At 30.1% G+C, this 15,090-nt stretch overlaps 1 protein-coding gene across 1 annotated transcript in view; it reads right to left on the minus strand.

Annotated features, from left to right (window-relative positions):
* The window catches only part of MED16 (mediator complex subunit 16), a 79,494-nt gene that overhangs the window by 28,548 nt on the left and 35,856 nt on the right, over positions 1–15,090 (minus strand). Inside the window, exons 7-10 of the mRNA XM_075357037.1 lie at positions 12,053–12,211; positions 10,694–10,862; positions 6,814–7,164; positions 610–780 (exon numbers count right to left, since the gene is read on the minus strand). Coding sequence (XP_075213152.1) covers positions 610–780; positions 6,814–7,164; positions 10,694–10,862; positions 12,053–12,211 — 850 coding nt within the window. The remainder of the gene's footprint in view (positions 1–609; positions 781–6,813; positions 7,165–10,693; positions 10,863–12,052; positions 12,212–15,090) is intronic.

A 15,090-nucleotide genomic window follows, 5' to 3' on the forward strand; every position in this document is an offset into this window, starting at 1 on the left:
AAGATACTGCTTCTCTGGTAATAAAGTCAGCACAATCAAATGTAATAAGATCAAAGACATCAGCTCCGTATCTGATGTAACAAATTTTAATCATTTTAATACTTTATTAATACAGTTTCTCATATTTACTCACAAACTTCACAATAACAAGAAATCAGACATGAAAAAGAAAGACAGTTTTGTTATAAAAAAAAAAAAAAACAATGTTACTAAATAAAGTTATTTTGTTTTCATTCATAATCCTAATTTAACAATGCAAAAAAATTCCAGATTAAAGAAATTAATAAATAATTTAGACTATGAAACAGTTTTCATTAGCAAGTATTAGAAGACTGTAAAACAGACAATCTTCAGAACTGAACATTTGACAACAGATTATTTTATATGCAGTACATTACCATGTTAATACCTTTATTACCTTTATTATTACAAAAGGTATTGAAAAGTAGGTAAGGAATCGTAAAGTACAAATTTCTTTATTTCAACCAAAAATTACTTGAAAGTTTCATAGACAAAAGTAATTCCGTCTCTCTGCACAGCTCACTTGTAAATTTAAAATACCATAATTAAAATAATTTTGATTAATCAATATTACTTCTGCTTACTAACCTGCAGACTTCCTCTGTTCAGGTAATCGAGCCAGTAAATTTAGTGCAAGATCAGCAACCCACTGTATGAGCTGATGTAGTGACTGCAAGGTGCTTGGCTCAACAGTAAACTCCTTTGCCTCAAGATGCAAAAGAACCTTATCAACGTCAGTTCCTGTTTCACTCATCACACCTAAAATTAATTACAATTAAAGACACCAGGAGCAAAATACAAACATTTAGAATTCATTGATTCCATACTTATAACCTAAATAAAAATGTTTCAACCTAATGAAAAATTACACTGTGACACTGTATAAGCTACCAAACGTCAATGGACAACATAAAAAACCAATTCTATACAGAGAAATCTTATAGTAACATAACTCTATTTGTCTTCTTTTGTCCCATCAATCTGAATAAGTACATGTTAAAATAGATAAATAAATACACGTTAACTTAATTTTAGACCATAATTAATGAAACTTTCACAGACAGTAAACAGCCTGCATAATATTTCTTAACAATGTCATCAAAATGCTTCTACTCTCACACCAATTTAATTTTTGCACATAATTATAATTCAAATCTTACTTGGTTTTTAACAATTTATGATTATTTAAACATCAATACTTACAACATCTTTGACAAAGACTCTTTAAACAAAGTGATTTAATATTAAAAGTAGATAAATGAAAAAATAAACTTGTTCAAGATAAAACCTCTGATATCTTGATTAAATATTGGTTGACATATTCGAGAAATTAAATACCTTGAATCTTCAACACAAAGGAGCAAATACACTTATATTGGACACAAATGATAAAGTTAATGCTTTTTGTGTAGAAAATTGGAATTGTGAGGTAGAAATTTAAAGCAAAAAAACCGAGAAATGTTTGCAAAGGTGAATGAATGTGTTAAAATTTGTAACAATGAAGAACATGTGAAAGCTGTTTTTGTAACCATTGAAAATCATTTAGCCATGCTGGCAAAGAATTTAAAAAGTATTTTCTTGCTGATGACAAATTGGTAGAAAGTTATGAGTGGGTTAGGGATCCATTTCAAAATATTCTCAACTGGTCGAAGGGCTCTCAACTGCTGAAGAAATTTTAATAGACTTCACAGCTAGTAGCAAAATCAAAAGACAATTTAGTAATAAATCACTCTGAATTTTGGGCAGGAGTGGGTGATGAATTTTCTGCACTGAAAACAAGAGCATTTCGAATACTATTACCATTTTCAAAATCCTATCTTTGCAAAACCAGATTTTCTGTGGTGACTGCTTTGAAGACAAAATATAGATCTCAGCTATTTCTAATGAGTGTCTATTTCTAATATTAAACCTTCCTTTAAAAAACTTGTCCCAACAGAGTCGCTAATAATCATTAAAGTTTTTTTAATTTAATACTGATAAGTTAATTATTAATACATTGTGTGTACTGATATAATCATATTTATAAGTGTATTATATCAGTGTAAATGTATATACTATTATTTATTATGTCAGAATGTATTTTATTTTGCTTTCCTTTCAGTAAATTAATAAATTGTTTTTAATAATATTTTCCTTTCGATATCCCTGTGTCCCCCATTTGGTGTTATACCCTTTAGGGAGACTCATCCCACAGGTTGAGAAACACTCCTGTATAGGTATATTCCTCTCATCAGAATAACGAAAAAATCTCACATCAAAATCTCACGGAGATCTAGAGATGCTTTGTTTTAGAGTAACAACTAGCAAAAATTTCACTACTAAAATGCTTTGGACACAAATAATTAGTGGTTAAACACAATTAGTGGTTTTATATACAATTTTACATGAAAAATTGAAAACAAAATGGTCCAATAACTGTAATTCCAATACTTTCTAAGAAAATTGTAAAAATCGTAAAAAAGCAAATATATCGTAAAAAAGCAGACATTTTTAGGTTTAGCATAAATTTATATTTCATTAAATTAAAACTGAAAACAAAATTTATAAACAATTTGATTTTGAGAAAGTTGAGTTAATTGAAATAAGTGAAAGGCAAATAACATTTCTTTTAAATTAATTTTTATTGAAAACCAAACTACAACAAAATTATTAAAATTTGCACTACAAATGAGTAAAAAATTATTTCTACCACAATATATCTAATTTTTTATTGTCCTTTAGTAGATTGTTTAGTCACTACGAGCAATAATCAGCAAAATATTAATGGCCTACGTTTCACTGCTGAATGCAGAACTCATGTTAATTAGGTTGAAGTTCAATATAAAATTGAAAAGTATCAACTTTTATCAGCGATTTCAGTTTTTGTTATTCATATATTATCAGTTTTTGTATTTTTAAAATTATTGATAGTGATTTGGAAAGATATGGAACATAGAGAAATGCTCTAAAAATTCACAAATGAGGAGTAAATACATTTTATCTATAGTTCTGCAATGACAATGCTAGAAGTGTTAAGGAATAACATCAAAGATCTACTAACCAAATTACTCTCAGCACACAATTATTTATAGATATTCTTTTAAAAAAGTGAAAGAAAAAGGGTCATTCATAGGAAATTTATAATGAGGAAGTGATAGCTGTAAAGAAGATTGTACACAAAAATTATTTAGATTATTGTACTTAAAAATTTTTTGCACATTTGCAAGTTCCACACATTAGCATATGTTTATACCATGAAGGTTTTGATTCATACAATCTTTGGCTTGTAAAAGATCTGGAAGAATGCAATTAAAATCAGAGAATCAATTAATGCTAATGGTTATTAAAAAGTAATGCATTAACCAAGCAAATACTCTTCACTTACAAAGCACATTTACATGTAATCTGTTAACAAATCCCTCTCTATGAATCATGAGACCTTGCCGTTGGTGAGGGGGGCTTGAGTGCTCAGGGATACAGAGTAGCTGGACCGAAGGTGCAACCATATCGGAGAGGTATCTGTTGAGAGCCAGACTAAGGAATGATTCCTGAAAGAGGGTAGCAGCTCTTTCAGTAGTTGTTAGGGGCGTGAGTCACAGTGACTTAAACGACCATATCAACATCACTCAGTCCTCTGAGTACTGCGCAGCTGAAAGCAACTCGTTGACTGCAAAACTTACCCTGGAGCAGACATTGATAGCGACCAATAATTTACTGATAATGAAATGTAGATTAGGGTTTAAAAACCTGATGAAAAGGTGTCAGATGAATTAGTGGAATTTAGAGAAGCTTTAGGAAGAGGAGGTAAAGATGATTTTTGAGGAGGACATCGCAAGAGGTCTGAGTAAAAAAGATAAGGTAGAAAATGTAGAAGAAGAACAGGAAAATGTTAAAAAGGAAATTCTTAAATCAGCAGAAGTAAACTTAGGTGGAACAAAGAGAACTGGTAGAAAACCTTGGGTTTCAGACGATATATTGCAGTTGATGGATGAACGTAGAAAACATAAGAATGCTAGTGATGAAGAAAATAAAAGGAACTATCGACAATTAAGAAATACTATAAACAGAAAGTGCAAACTGGCGAAAGAAGAGTGGATTAAAGAAAAGTGTTCAGAAGTGGAAAGAGAAATGAACATTGGTAAAATAGACGGAGCATACAGGAAAGTTAAGGAAAATTTTGGGGTACATAAATTAAAATCTAATAATGTGTTAAACAAAGATGGTACACCAATATATAATACGAAAGGTAAAGTCGATAGATGGGTGGAATATATTGAAGAGTTATACGGAGGAAATGAATTAGAAAATGGTGTTATAGAGGAAGAAGAGGAAGTTGAGGAGGATGAAATGGGAGAAACAATACTGAGATCTGAATTTAAGAGAGCATTAAAAGATTTAAATGGCAGAAAGGCTCCTGGAATAGACAGAATACCTGTAGAATTACTGCGCAGTGCAGGTGAGGAAGCGATTGATAGATTATACAAACTGGTGTGTAATATTTATGAAAAAGGGGAATTTCCGTCAGACTTCAAAAAAGTGTTATAGTAATGATACCAAAGAAAGCAGGGGCAGATAAATATGAAGAATACAGAACAATTAGTTTAACTAGGCATGCATCAAAAATCTTAACTAGAATTCTATACAGAAGAATTGAGAGGAGAGTGGAGGAAGTGTTAGGAGAAGACCAATTTGGTTTCAGGAAAAGTATAGGGACAAGGGAAGCAATTTTAGGCCTCAGATTAATAGTAGAAGGTTGGCGTTTACAGACCTAGAAAAGGCATTCGATAACGTAGACTGGAATAAAATGTTCAGCATTTTAAAAAAATTAGGGTTCAAATACAGAGATAGAAGAACAATTGCTAACATGTACAGGAACCAAACAGCAACAGTAACAATTGAAGAACATAAGAAAGAAGCCGTAATAAGAAAGGGAGTCCGACAAGGATGTTCCCTATCTCCGTTACTTTTTAATCTTTACGTGGAACTAGCAGTTAATGATGTTAAAGAACAATTTATTCGGAGTAATAGTACAAGGTGAAAAGATAAAAATGCTACGATTTGCTGATGATATAGTAATTCTAGCCGAGAGTAAAAAGGATTTAGAAGAAACAATGAATGGCATATATTAAGTCCTACGCAAGAACTATCGCATGAAAATAAACAAGAACAAAACAAAAGTAATGAAATGTAGTAGAAATAACAAAGATGGACCACTGAATGTGAAAATAGGAGGAGAAAAGATTATGGAGGTAGAAGAATTTTGTTATTTGGGAAGTAGAATTACTAAAGATGGATGAAGCAGGAGCGATATAAAATGCCGAATAGCACAAGCTAAACGAGCCTTCTGTAAGAAATATAATTTGTTTACATCAAAAATTAATTTAAATGTTACGAAAAGATTTTTGAAAGTGTATGTTTGGAGTGTCGCTTTATATGGAAGTGAAACTTGGACAATCGGAGTATCTGAGAAGAAAAGATTAGAAGCTTTTGAAATGTGGTGCTATAGGAGAATGTTAAAAATCAAATGGGTGGATAAAGTGACAAATGAAGAGGTATTGCGGCAAATAGATGAAGAAAGAAGCATTTGGAAAAATATAGTTAAAAGAAGAGACAGACTTATAGGCCACATACGACTTATAGTCGCTTTAATATTGGAAGGACAGGTAGAAGGGAAAAATTGTGTAGGCAGGCCACGTTTGGAATATGTAAAACTAATTGTGATGGATGTATGATGTAGAGGGTATACTGAAATGAAACGACTAGCACTAGATAGGGAATCTTGGAGAGCTGCATCAAACCAGTCAAATGACTGATGACAAAAAAAAAAAAAAACTGTTATCAAAACAAGAAACAGTCTTGTTTGGAATGACAGCAACCCTCACATCCAATCTCTGAATCAAACTTCCAATGTAATTTTTCAATAAATATCTGATGCAGTATAAAAGGAAATATTCTGATCATACTTCTTGTCTTCAATTTTATGGAATGCAAGTAAATTTTCTTAAAAATAAGTTTCTTCAGCTTTTAGATGTCCTTTCCAATAATATGAACTTACATGTAATTCCACCAAGACAAAGAACATTTTTCTTGAGTTTGGATTTCAATAAAAATACTTTTTTAAATTTTACTTGGTTTTTATTGGATTTTTTATGTCTTTTCCCCAGATTTTAAATCATGTATAAATTTTATTTGGCTATTGGCAATTTAACAAAGTAAATTTACATCAAACCTAAAAATGTGTCCTTTTTAACTCTATTTTTCGAATTTTCTTGGAAACCAACTGAGCTACAGTTCTGGAATCCTTTTTTACAATTTTTGAAATAAACATCTATATAAAACCATTAATTTGTGTCCATAGTTTTAGTGCAGTATTATTTGACCTTTAGAACAGAAATCTGAACAACACAGCCAAAAGCAGAAACCAAAGGATTACAGACTTACACTTATATCACTCACCCAACCACTTGTGCACACACACGTGTGTATTTTCCTTTGGTAGATATTATCACAAAATATCATCAAAGGTTATGGATATAATCTGAATAACAAACAACAATTACAATAAAAATAAGGTCCTAATCATTTTTATAAAAAAAATTCCAATGAAGCAGAGATCTCTGGATACTTATGTAGATAACAAATAATTGCGGTAAGTGATAACATAAATTGTTAATAAACTAACCATAATACAACTTAAAAACCTTCTAAAGGCCAAAATCTCATTGAACTTTAACAAAAAAAAAAATTTTACAGGAATAAATTTTCAACAAATTTAATATCTACATTAAAAGAATAAATATATATAACACATACTCTGAAGGCTTTCTGCAGGTCCTTTATCATGACTAACTAAATCTGATGGCCGAAGAAGAGATTTAAATGCAGTAGCAACAGAATGTAACATAAGTAATGCAGTTAGATCCGCAGCACGAGGCTGTCCAGATAGACTAAGGCGGTATAAAGCACTTTTCAGGGCTAGGTATGTAACATAATGATACTGCTGCACAGCTGCAGGCTGACGATTAAAGTTTTCGGTAAGTCTATCACATACTGCATCTAGTATATTAGGACGTAACGAAATTAGAATATCCCACCAATCAAGTCCAGTAACAAGACAATACTCCAATAATGTAGTTGCTAATTGTATACTCATTGGTCCACCACCTAAGCATAATTAAATATCACACAAATAATATAAATAACATAAACAATCAAAATTAAAAACTTAATGAAATGAAGTACACAAACAACATTTACTACACATATAAATATGCAAAAAAATATTTACATACAGCAAGAATAAATAAATTTTAACAAAGAAGTAAAAAAAAAAAACAAATTTTAAAATGTTGAATCTATCAAACTAGATAATCAGAAAAATTATTAACTATAAAGGAATATAAAATTTAATAAACTTTAATTACTATATTTTATTCATTATTTTGATAACTTAACAAAATCAAAAGAAATGTAACCATTTAAGAGCTATGATAAAATTAAAGTGAAATCTCTCAAAATGAAAACAATGAAGTATGAAAATTGTCTGCTATGACGTGATTCTATTTCATAGACTGGTTTGAAGAAAAAAAAATCAATTAACATATTAAACAGACTGAAAATTGTCTAATTTATTTATTATCTTGTTCAGCTAAAATTTTACAACAGTAATTTAAAAGCTTACCCACAATGTACATGTTTTAAAACCATTACACTTGAATGAACAAGAGGATATAGATCAGCTGCTGTCACAGCAGGTTAAACCCTATGCTTCGAGGAATAAATACTGCTGAGGGCTAGGCAAGTGGTACAATGTGTGATAACATTCAAAGACAGCGTGCAATAACAGTTTAGCATATGAGCAAAGAATGTCTTATACATGCATATTCTGATTTATGACAAAAGCACGAAAGTGTTTCGTTCCATTGCCAAGTACAACAAACTCTTCAATGAGTTCATTGTAAACAGGGAACGAGTCATTATTCATTAACAAAAATATAAGCTATTACCTTTTTAAATAGTTTCTCAACCTCAGTTGGTGTTTCTCAACCTTTCAGTATTTGCGACCCAATTTTCAATCATAAATTTCATAGCGTCCCCTCCTTTTCATGCAATAACAATGTATACAATAATAATGTATTTTGAGTATATTGAAGGTAAAGCTACCCTACGACCTTAATTACAAAACTTACAAATTGCCAAGAACAAGTAAATTTATTGATAAATGGCAAAAAAAATATACTACACTGACAAAACCAGAATCATGCCTCTCTATTGCTCTCTTGTCTTATGTCCACACCATATCGAACATTCTTGCAGCTTCACGAGAAGTTCCAATTTGTCTCAAACATTCTGGAATGTCTGCACGACCATCTACGCAAATGTGTGTAAATGCTACACCTCACTCAATTCTAGCCAGTCTCAGTCGAGTCAATACTTCTATCGCTACTGAATCTTTTGTGTTTCGTGAATGTGTGTGTTGTAATTTGCATGTTATTTGCAATTCATGGTATTAAATATTCACGGCAATAGATTGACACAGAATGATAGATAAATTTTTAAGTGAGCATAAGCAAGCATTCGATAGTGAACCATCAACAAGTGCACAGAAAAGTATGGTTCTGAAAATATTCCCAAGAATATATTTTGGGTTTACCAGTACTAAAGTAAATGAAGAAGGAAGGCCCCTGTGTGTCATCTGCTCAAAAATTTTGGCAGCAGAAAGAATGAAACCTAATAAACTTAAATGAGATCTGGAAACACTTCATAGTGAGTATGTTAACAAACCCCAAGAATTCTTTGAATTAAAATTAAAATCATATGAAAAACAAAGAAAACATCATTTTAAAAAAAAACTTTGTGAATGAAAAAGCTTTACCTGCCACTTACAAAGTTTCACATAAAAAGCCTCATGCAATTAGTGAAGAGCTTATTTTGCCAGCTGTAATTGAGATTGTAACTATGTTTGGAGATAATTTTGCCAAACAACTGCAGTCAATACTTCTATCAAATGATACTGTTGCTCGTTGAATTGGTGATATAGCTGAAGATGTTCAGAATCAACTTTTCAGATAGTTGCATGACAAATTTTTTTCAATTCAGCTTGATAGGACACAGATATCAATTAAGACACTCATTTCATTGCCTATGTACGATTTTGTGAAGGTATGTCAGCAGTAGAAGAACTACTTTTCTGCAAACCAATAGAACTCAAATCAACAGCAAATGCATTCTTTGCTATATTAAATGATTTTATAAAGGATGCAAACATGCAGTGGAAAAACTGCAGTGGAAAAACTGCAATGGACTATGCACCGATGGTGCTCATTCAATGTCTGGAAGATTCCAAAATACACAAGTAGTTGTGAAATAAATATCTCCACAATGCATCTGGAAACATTGAATGATCCACAGAGAAACTCTGGCTTCCAAAGAAATTAGTCCTGGTGTAAATATTGTGCTAACGATGGTTGTAACCATAGTAAATTACATAAAAATGAGACAATCAAGAATCTTTTCTGCATTTTGTAAAGACATGGGTGTAGTACATTCAGCATTACTATTTTATTAAGAAGCACTCTTAAATTCGATCACTCTTTGAATTTTGGGCAAGGGTGAATGATGAGTTTTCTGCACTGAAAACAAGAGCAATTCATATACTATTACCATTTTCGAAATCCTACCTTTGCAAAACCAGATTTTCTGCGGTGGCTGCTTTGAAGACTAAATATAGATCTCAGCTATTTCTAATGAGTATCTATTTCTAATATTAAACCTTCCTTCAAAACCTTTGCTCTGCAAGACAGACCCAACGGAGTCGCTAATAATCATTAATTTTGTTTTTAATTTAGTATTGATAAGTTAATATTAAATACATTATGCGTACTGATGTAATCTGATTTGCAAGTGTGTTATATCAGTGTAAATGTGTATTCTACTATTTATTATGTCAGACTGTATTTTAATTTGCTTTCCTTTCAGTAAATTAATAAATTTTTTTTATTAATATTTTCTTTTCGATATGCTCGTGTCCCCCATTTGGTGTTATCATGCCTCCTAGCGGAACGCACCTCACAGATTAAGAAACACTGGCTTAACTAAATAATCCTTGTATGAGGTTTATTATTGATTTTATAATTGTAATTTCAGTGCAATACTCACTTTTTAATTTTCGTATAAATTTTGATTAGATATTATAAATTTTAGAGTAGAATCAGAATTATCATTTGTGGTGTAAAATTTATTTATTTTTTCAATAGTAAGATACTAAATAGTACAAATTGTGTTTGAAGGAATTTTAATATATGTAATTTCTCAATATGCTTTTTAAACTAATAATGCCCAGCAATATAACTTTGTAGTTGTAAATATAAAAAATAGTGTGCTACATATTAATAAATACTGCAGGCACTAACTGTTTATCATTTTATCAATTACATAATTACAAAACAATCAGTGTCAGTAACAAATAATTTTCATTTAAGTCTTCATTTCTATCCAGCAGAAATGAAACAAATAGTCATTAGAAAAGTTGATAAAACAACTGTTGGGTTATTCTACCGAGCAAAAATTCTCATTACATGAAAACAACCAGTTCTTTGTGAACAGAAAATTGTGAAAACCACTAAAATTCCGTATATTTTATAGCATTCTGAATTAAAAATAATACAAAAATACTTGTACATTAAATCTATACCTGGTTCAGAAATAGGATGCAGCCTGTAGACATAAATTTGACCTTTCTTATCAGCTACTATAAGAACACTGCTTAACCAAGTAAGGTCCATTGCTGCAATACTAATACTAAGTCTTTGGTGTTTAACTTCATCTTCTCTCCAACCAGTGACAATTGATGTAGAAGCCATCTATAAAATGAAAATTTTAGTTCATATAAGCAACTTGAACTACATACTCAGTTCTTATTTTTGCCAGTATATTATAGTATAGTAGTATAGTAGTAAAATATATTAAATATAGTAAAATCTTCCTAAAACAGAGATCACTGGAATATAAAAAATGCTTTGGTAGGACTCCAATATAAATAGGGGCTACTTTCATATACATCCAATTAAAATAAAATAAAAATCACTACAGTCAATTCAGATTTTTAGTAGAAATCACCTACTTCAATTTAATCAGTAAAATCATTATGAAATCTAAAAAGATAAATATATTTTCGCAAATATAGTAAATAACTATCCAATATATCATCAGAAAATTTGGTAAGATCTTAAGATTAATAAAAAAATGATTCGGAGAAAAGCAAGCCTATGGCCTGCCACGAAAATGTTACATGGTTTATGTTTCATTACTCATATGATTTTGTTAACTGTTTTTGCCAATTGTAACTAAATAACATTCATGAATTTAGCATACTAACAACAACAAAAACTTTTACAACGAAAAGCTTCTAAATCCTGTACATTTTTACCCATTTCTTGAGATGTGATTTTTTAACACAGCTCCAACCTCGATGTTTTTTCTTTTTTATTCCCCAAAACACAAATATAATTTTAGATAAACCATTCACATCAAGAAGTATACAATACACGAATGAATGAATCATTCGAGAAGTATAAATCATTCGTGCCCTGCATGCTGCCATCCGACGCACCACCATTGGTCTGCTCTGTGCGAATAGCAGCTAAAATAAAAATATAAATAAATAAAACAAAAATATTTTCATATAATATACTAGTGATAAGATTGCAATACAAGCAATAAAACTTAGTATTCATAAACTTAATATTTTCAAGTAAAATGATTGCCACATAGAAATAAATAATTTTATAAAATGTTTGATTTTAAAATACTGTATGAAGTTCACTAAAATTAATAAGAACTGTAATGGTTAGAAGCAAACCTTCATTGTTACTTCTTACGTGACTGATAGTTGTTATCTCTGACTGTCAATTAAAATAAAAAATTGTCCATTAATCTTCAGTTTAATCTTCTTATAAGATAAATTTTTTACTGCCGTTTTATGAAGAAACTATAAAAATCACTCTATAAAAATGAATGTCAATAGAAATTAAAAAAAAAAATAATAACTAACCTGTTTAAGAGAGTCTCTATAAAGGCAATGTATTGTTCCATCTGAAAATGAAACAACAACATAAGATGGAGCTGGAACACTTGTAGTAACAGATACTTTACATGTTGTGACACAAGTAACTGACATTGGGACTCTGTAATACGATTGATGCTGCCATAGCTAAAATAAGATTTTAAATTAAAATTAATCGCATACCAAACACATTAATTTTTTTTTTAATTAAAAATATGTGATGTGGCTAGCAAATTTACTCTCCCTTCACAATTGCCTATGGTAAATAATTTTTTTTTATAATTATTCATCTTTTAGCAGAAAGGATAAAGTAAAGCAACTTCAAAACATGTTCATTAATGCACTGTTAATAGTAACTGCTGTATTCCTCATTCTGAAATTTTTATACTGTTTTTTAATTCAGATATTTTCTTAGTACACAAAATAGATTAGTTTTTGTGAAAAAAATTCATTACAACTGAACAAGTACATCCTGTGTCTGATGCAATTGACACACAGTGCATAAAATTGTATATTTATTGCACATATATGTATTCCCCTGCCTCAGAAGTTACTTTTTCAGTAAATAAATAGATGTGTGCAAGTATGTGAATGGATGCACATGCTCTAAATAAATATCACACATTAGCTGATGTCACAGTGGAAAAAAGACTTGCAAGCACAGTCTTAAAAAATATTTTAATATGAAATTACAAAAAAAAAGAAAAAGTAATACAATTTTCAACATAAACAAAGAGAACAGAACTAAATCATTTTCAGCAATACTATAAAAATTGTAGCATAATTTTATATTTATAATTATTAATGATAATTCTTTCAACAATTTTTTCTGTAACAAATAGAAAATAAAATAGTATTGTATGGATAAGTACAAAGTTTGACATTAAAGTTCACAAATTCATCGCATTAGATCTGTTATGGCAGCACTGCACAAGAACATATTTCCTAATCAACATCATACTGGCATCTTACATATTATTATTTATTGTCATGAAAATGCCATTGCTTGAATTACAGCAACAAGCAAACATTAAATTTCTCATCAAAGTTGGTTAAAGTTATGAAGAAACAGTTTAAAAAAGGGTAAGACAGTTTTTAAAGAGTAAAGAAAGTGTTACTGATGATGAGAGGCCATGCATCAGTGACTAGAACTGATGAAAACATCGTAAACGTTTTCATAACTGGGATAAAATTGTCAACTAACAATTAGAAGTTTAGCAGATCACGTGAAACTTGATTGAGAAACAGGATAATCAGAAATAAGTCTTAATGAGAGTAAAGTATAGGAAAAAATTATATCTAACAGCTCATTGAACAGAATCAAAGTTGAAATTTGTCACGATCTATTATAGAGGCAAGATGACATTTTGAACTGTTTCATCATCATGAGGATTTGTGGAAGAAAATCTACAAATGATGTAATATAATGCACAATGAAGACTACCAATCCACCATAACTAAAAAAGTTTAACCCATCCAAACCAAAGTTAAAACAATACTCCTAACTATTTTTTGATATTAAACTTTTGTGATATTAAATTTCAACTTGGCATACGATGCATCAAGCTCTACATGAAAGTACTTAAATTTCACATTGCCTGATGTACAATTAAAAAAAAATTAATAAGTAATCTCAAATTTACTCTTTCATATTGCAGGCTTCATGAAAAAACTATATGAAAAAAGACAGACTTCACTTCAGTTTTACCAGCAACTCATCTATCTTGCATCAAAACATCATTCCTACTCTCCTACTAGCACAGCACTGTCTGAGGAGATTTTAACAGAAAAATCACTCTTTAATTAACCCCATTTTATACACAAACAAGATCTGGCAAGGTTTAAATTTTGTTCCCCAAAGGCGAAGGAATTGCTGGAAGGGATGCATTCTGATTATATCTAGACCAATAAGATTGCAGCTTTAAGATGATTACATAAGATCAATCCCAAAGCTGTTTTCAAAAGCAGAAGGCACTGGCATCATTGTATAGCTTCCCAAGAACATTATGTTGACTAGGGCCATAGTGATATCCATTCTAAGATGAACAGGAATTTTATTTCAGCAAGTTTATTTATGAGATGGACCTCTTAAATTAAAAATAATTAAATTTTTTTAATAAAAAACATACTAACTGGAAAACAGAGAAATGGATCAAGGAGTGATCTAGAACAAAAATGGCCGGGTAGAGAATTAAATATGATATTAACATTGTTATTGACGAGATAAAGCACCATAGAAGGATTGGAGGCTACTGGTCTATATCTTGGCCAAGAATTAATTGAATATAAGAGAATAACAAGTAAGAAACATGATCTACCAAAAAATTTGGATTTACTTGAGCTGGTCACAACTATTCATCTAGTTAAATAATTAAAATATAAGTACTTAAACACATAGTGAAAAGCTAAATATCTGCAGTAAACTTGCTCTGCAATACATACAGGAGTAAAAAAGCGGTATTATTAACTTGAATTTGAATTAATTTTTTTTTAAATATCTTATAATTTCTGGACTTCACAATGGCATTTCAACAAAGAACCCACAATTATTTACATCAATACAATAAACAATTGAAATTTGATCACTTAACTTTGTAATCCAACATTATTAATTGTAGCTAAAAGTCATATATGTTTTATAATTCTAATCTATTCTACTTCAATGAAATAATTACTTTTTTTTTCAGTAACATCAATCTCATTTATACCATTCATTGACATTGTTCCATCATATTTCAACTACTGTGGTTTTCATAAAACCACATAACAAAAATAGGCAAAATAAATCTATAATGTTCTGAATCTGAAGTAAACAGAACTAGATTTCAGAAATATAAAAGATTAAATCAATGAATACTACACAAAGAAAATTGAAGGTTCAAATACAGATGTTATCTAAAGTTAATTCCAAGTTAATTATGGTCATAACATGCGATCTCATTTTGAAGGTATCATTAAAGCATATGTTGACATTAACGTCAATAATAATAAATGTGTTTTCTAATACTCCACTACTGAATTTTTCT

This window comes from Lycorma delicatula, chromosome 2 (genome assembly GCF_047948215.1).
Source record: "Lycorma delicatula isolate Av1 chromosome 2, ASM4794821v1, whole genome shotgun sequence".
Classification (NCBI taxonomy): domain Eukaryota; kingdom Metazoa; phylum Arthropoda; class Insecta; order Hemiptera; family Fulgoridae; genus Lycorma; species Lycorma delicatula.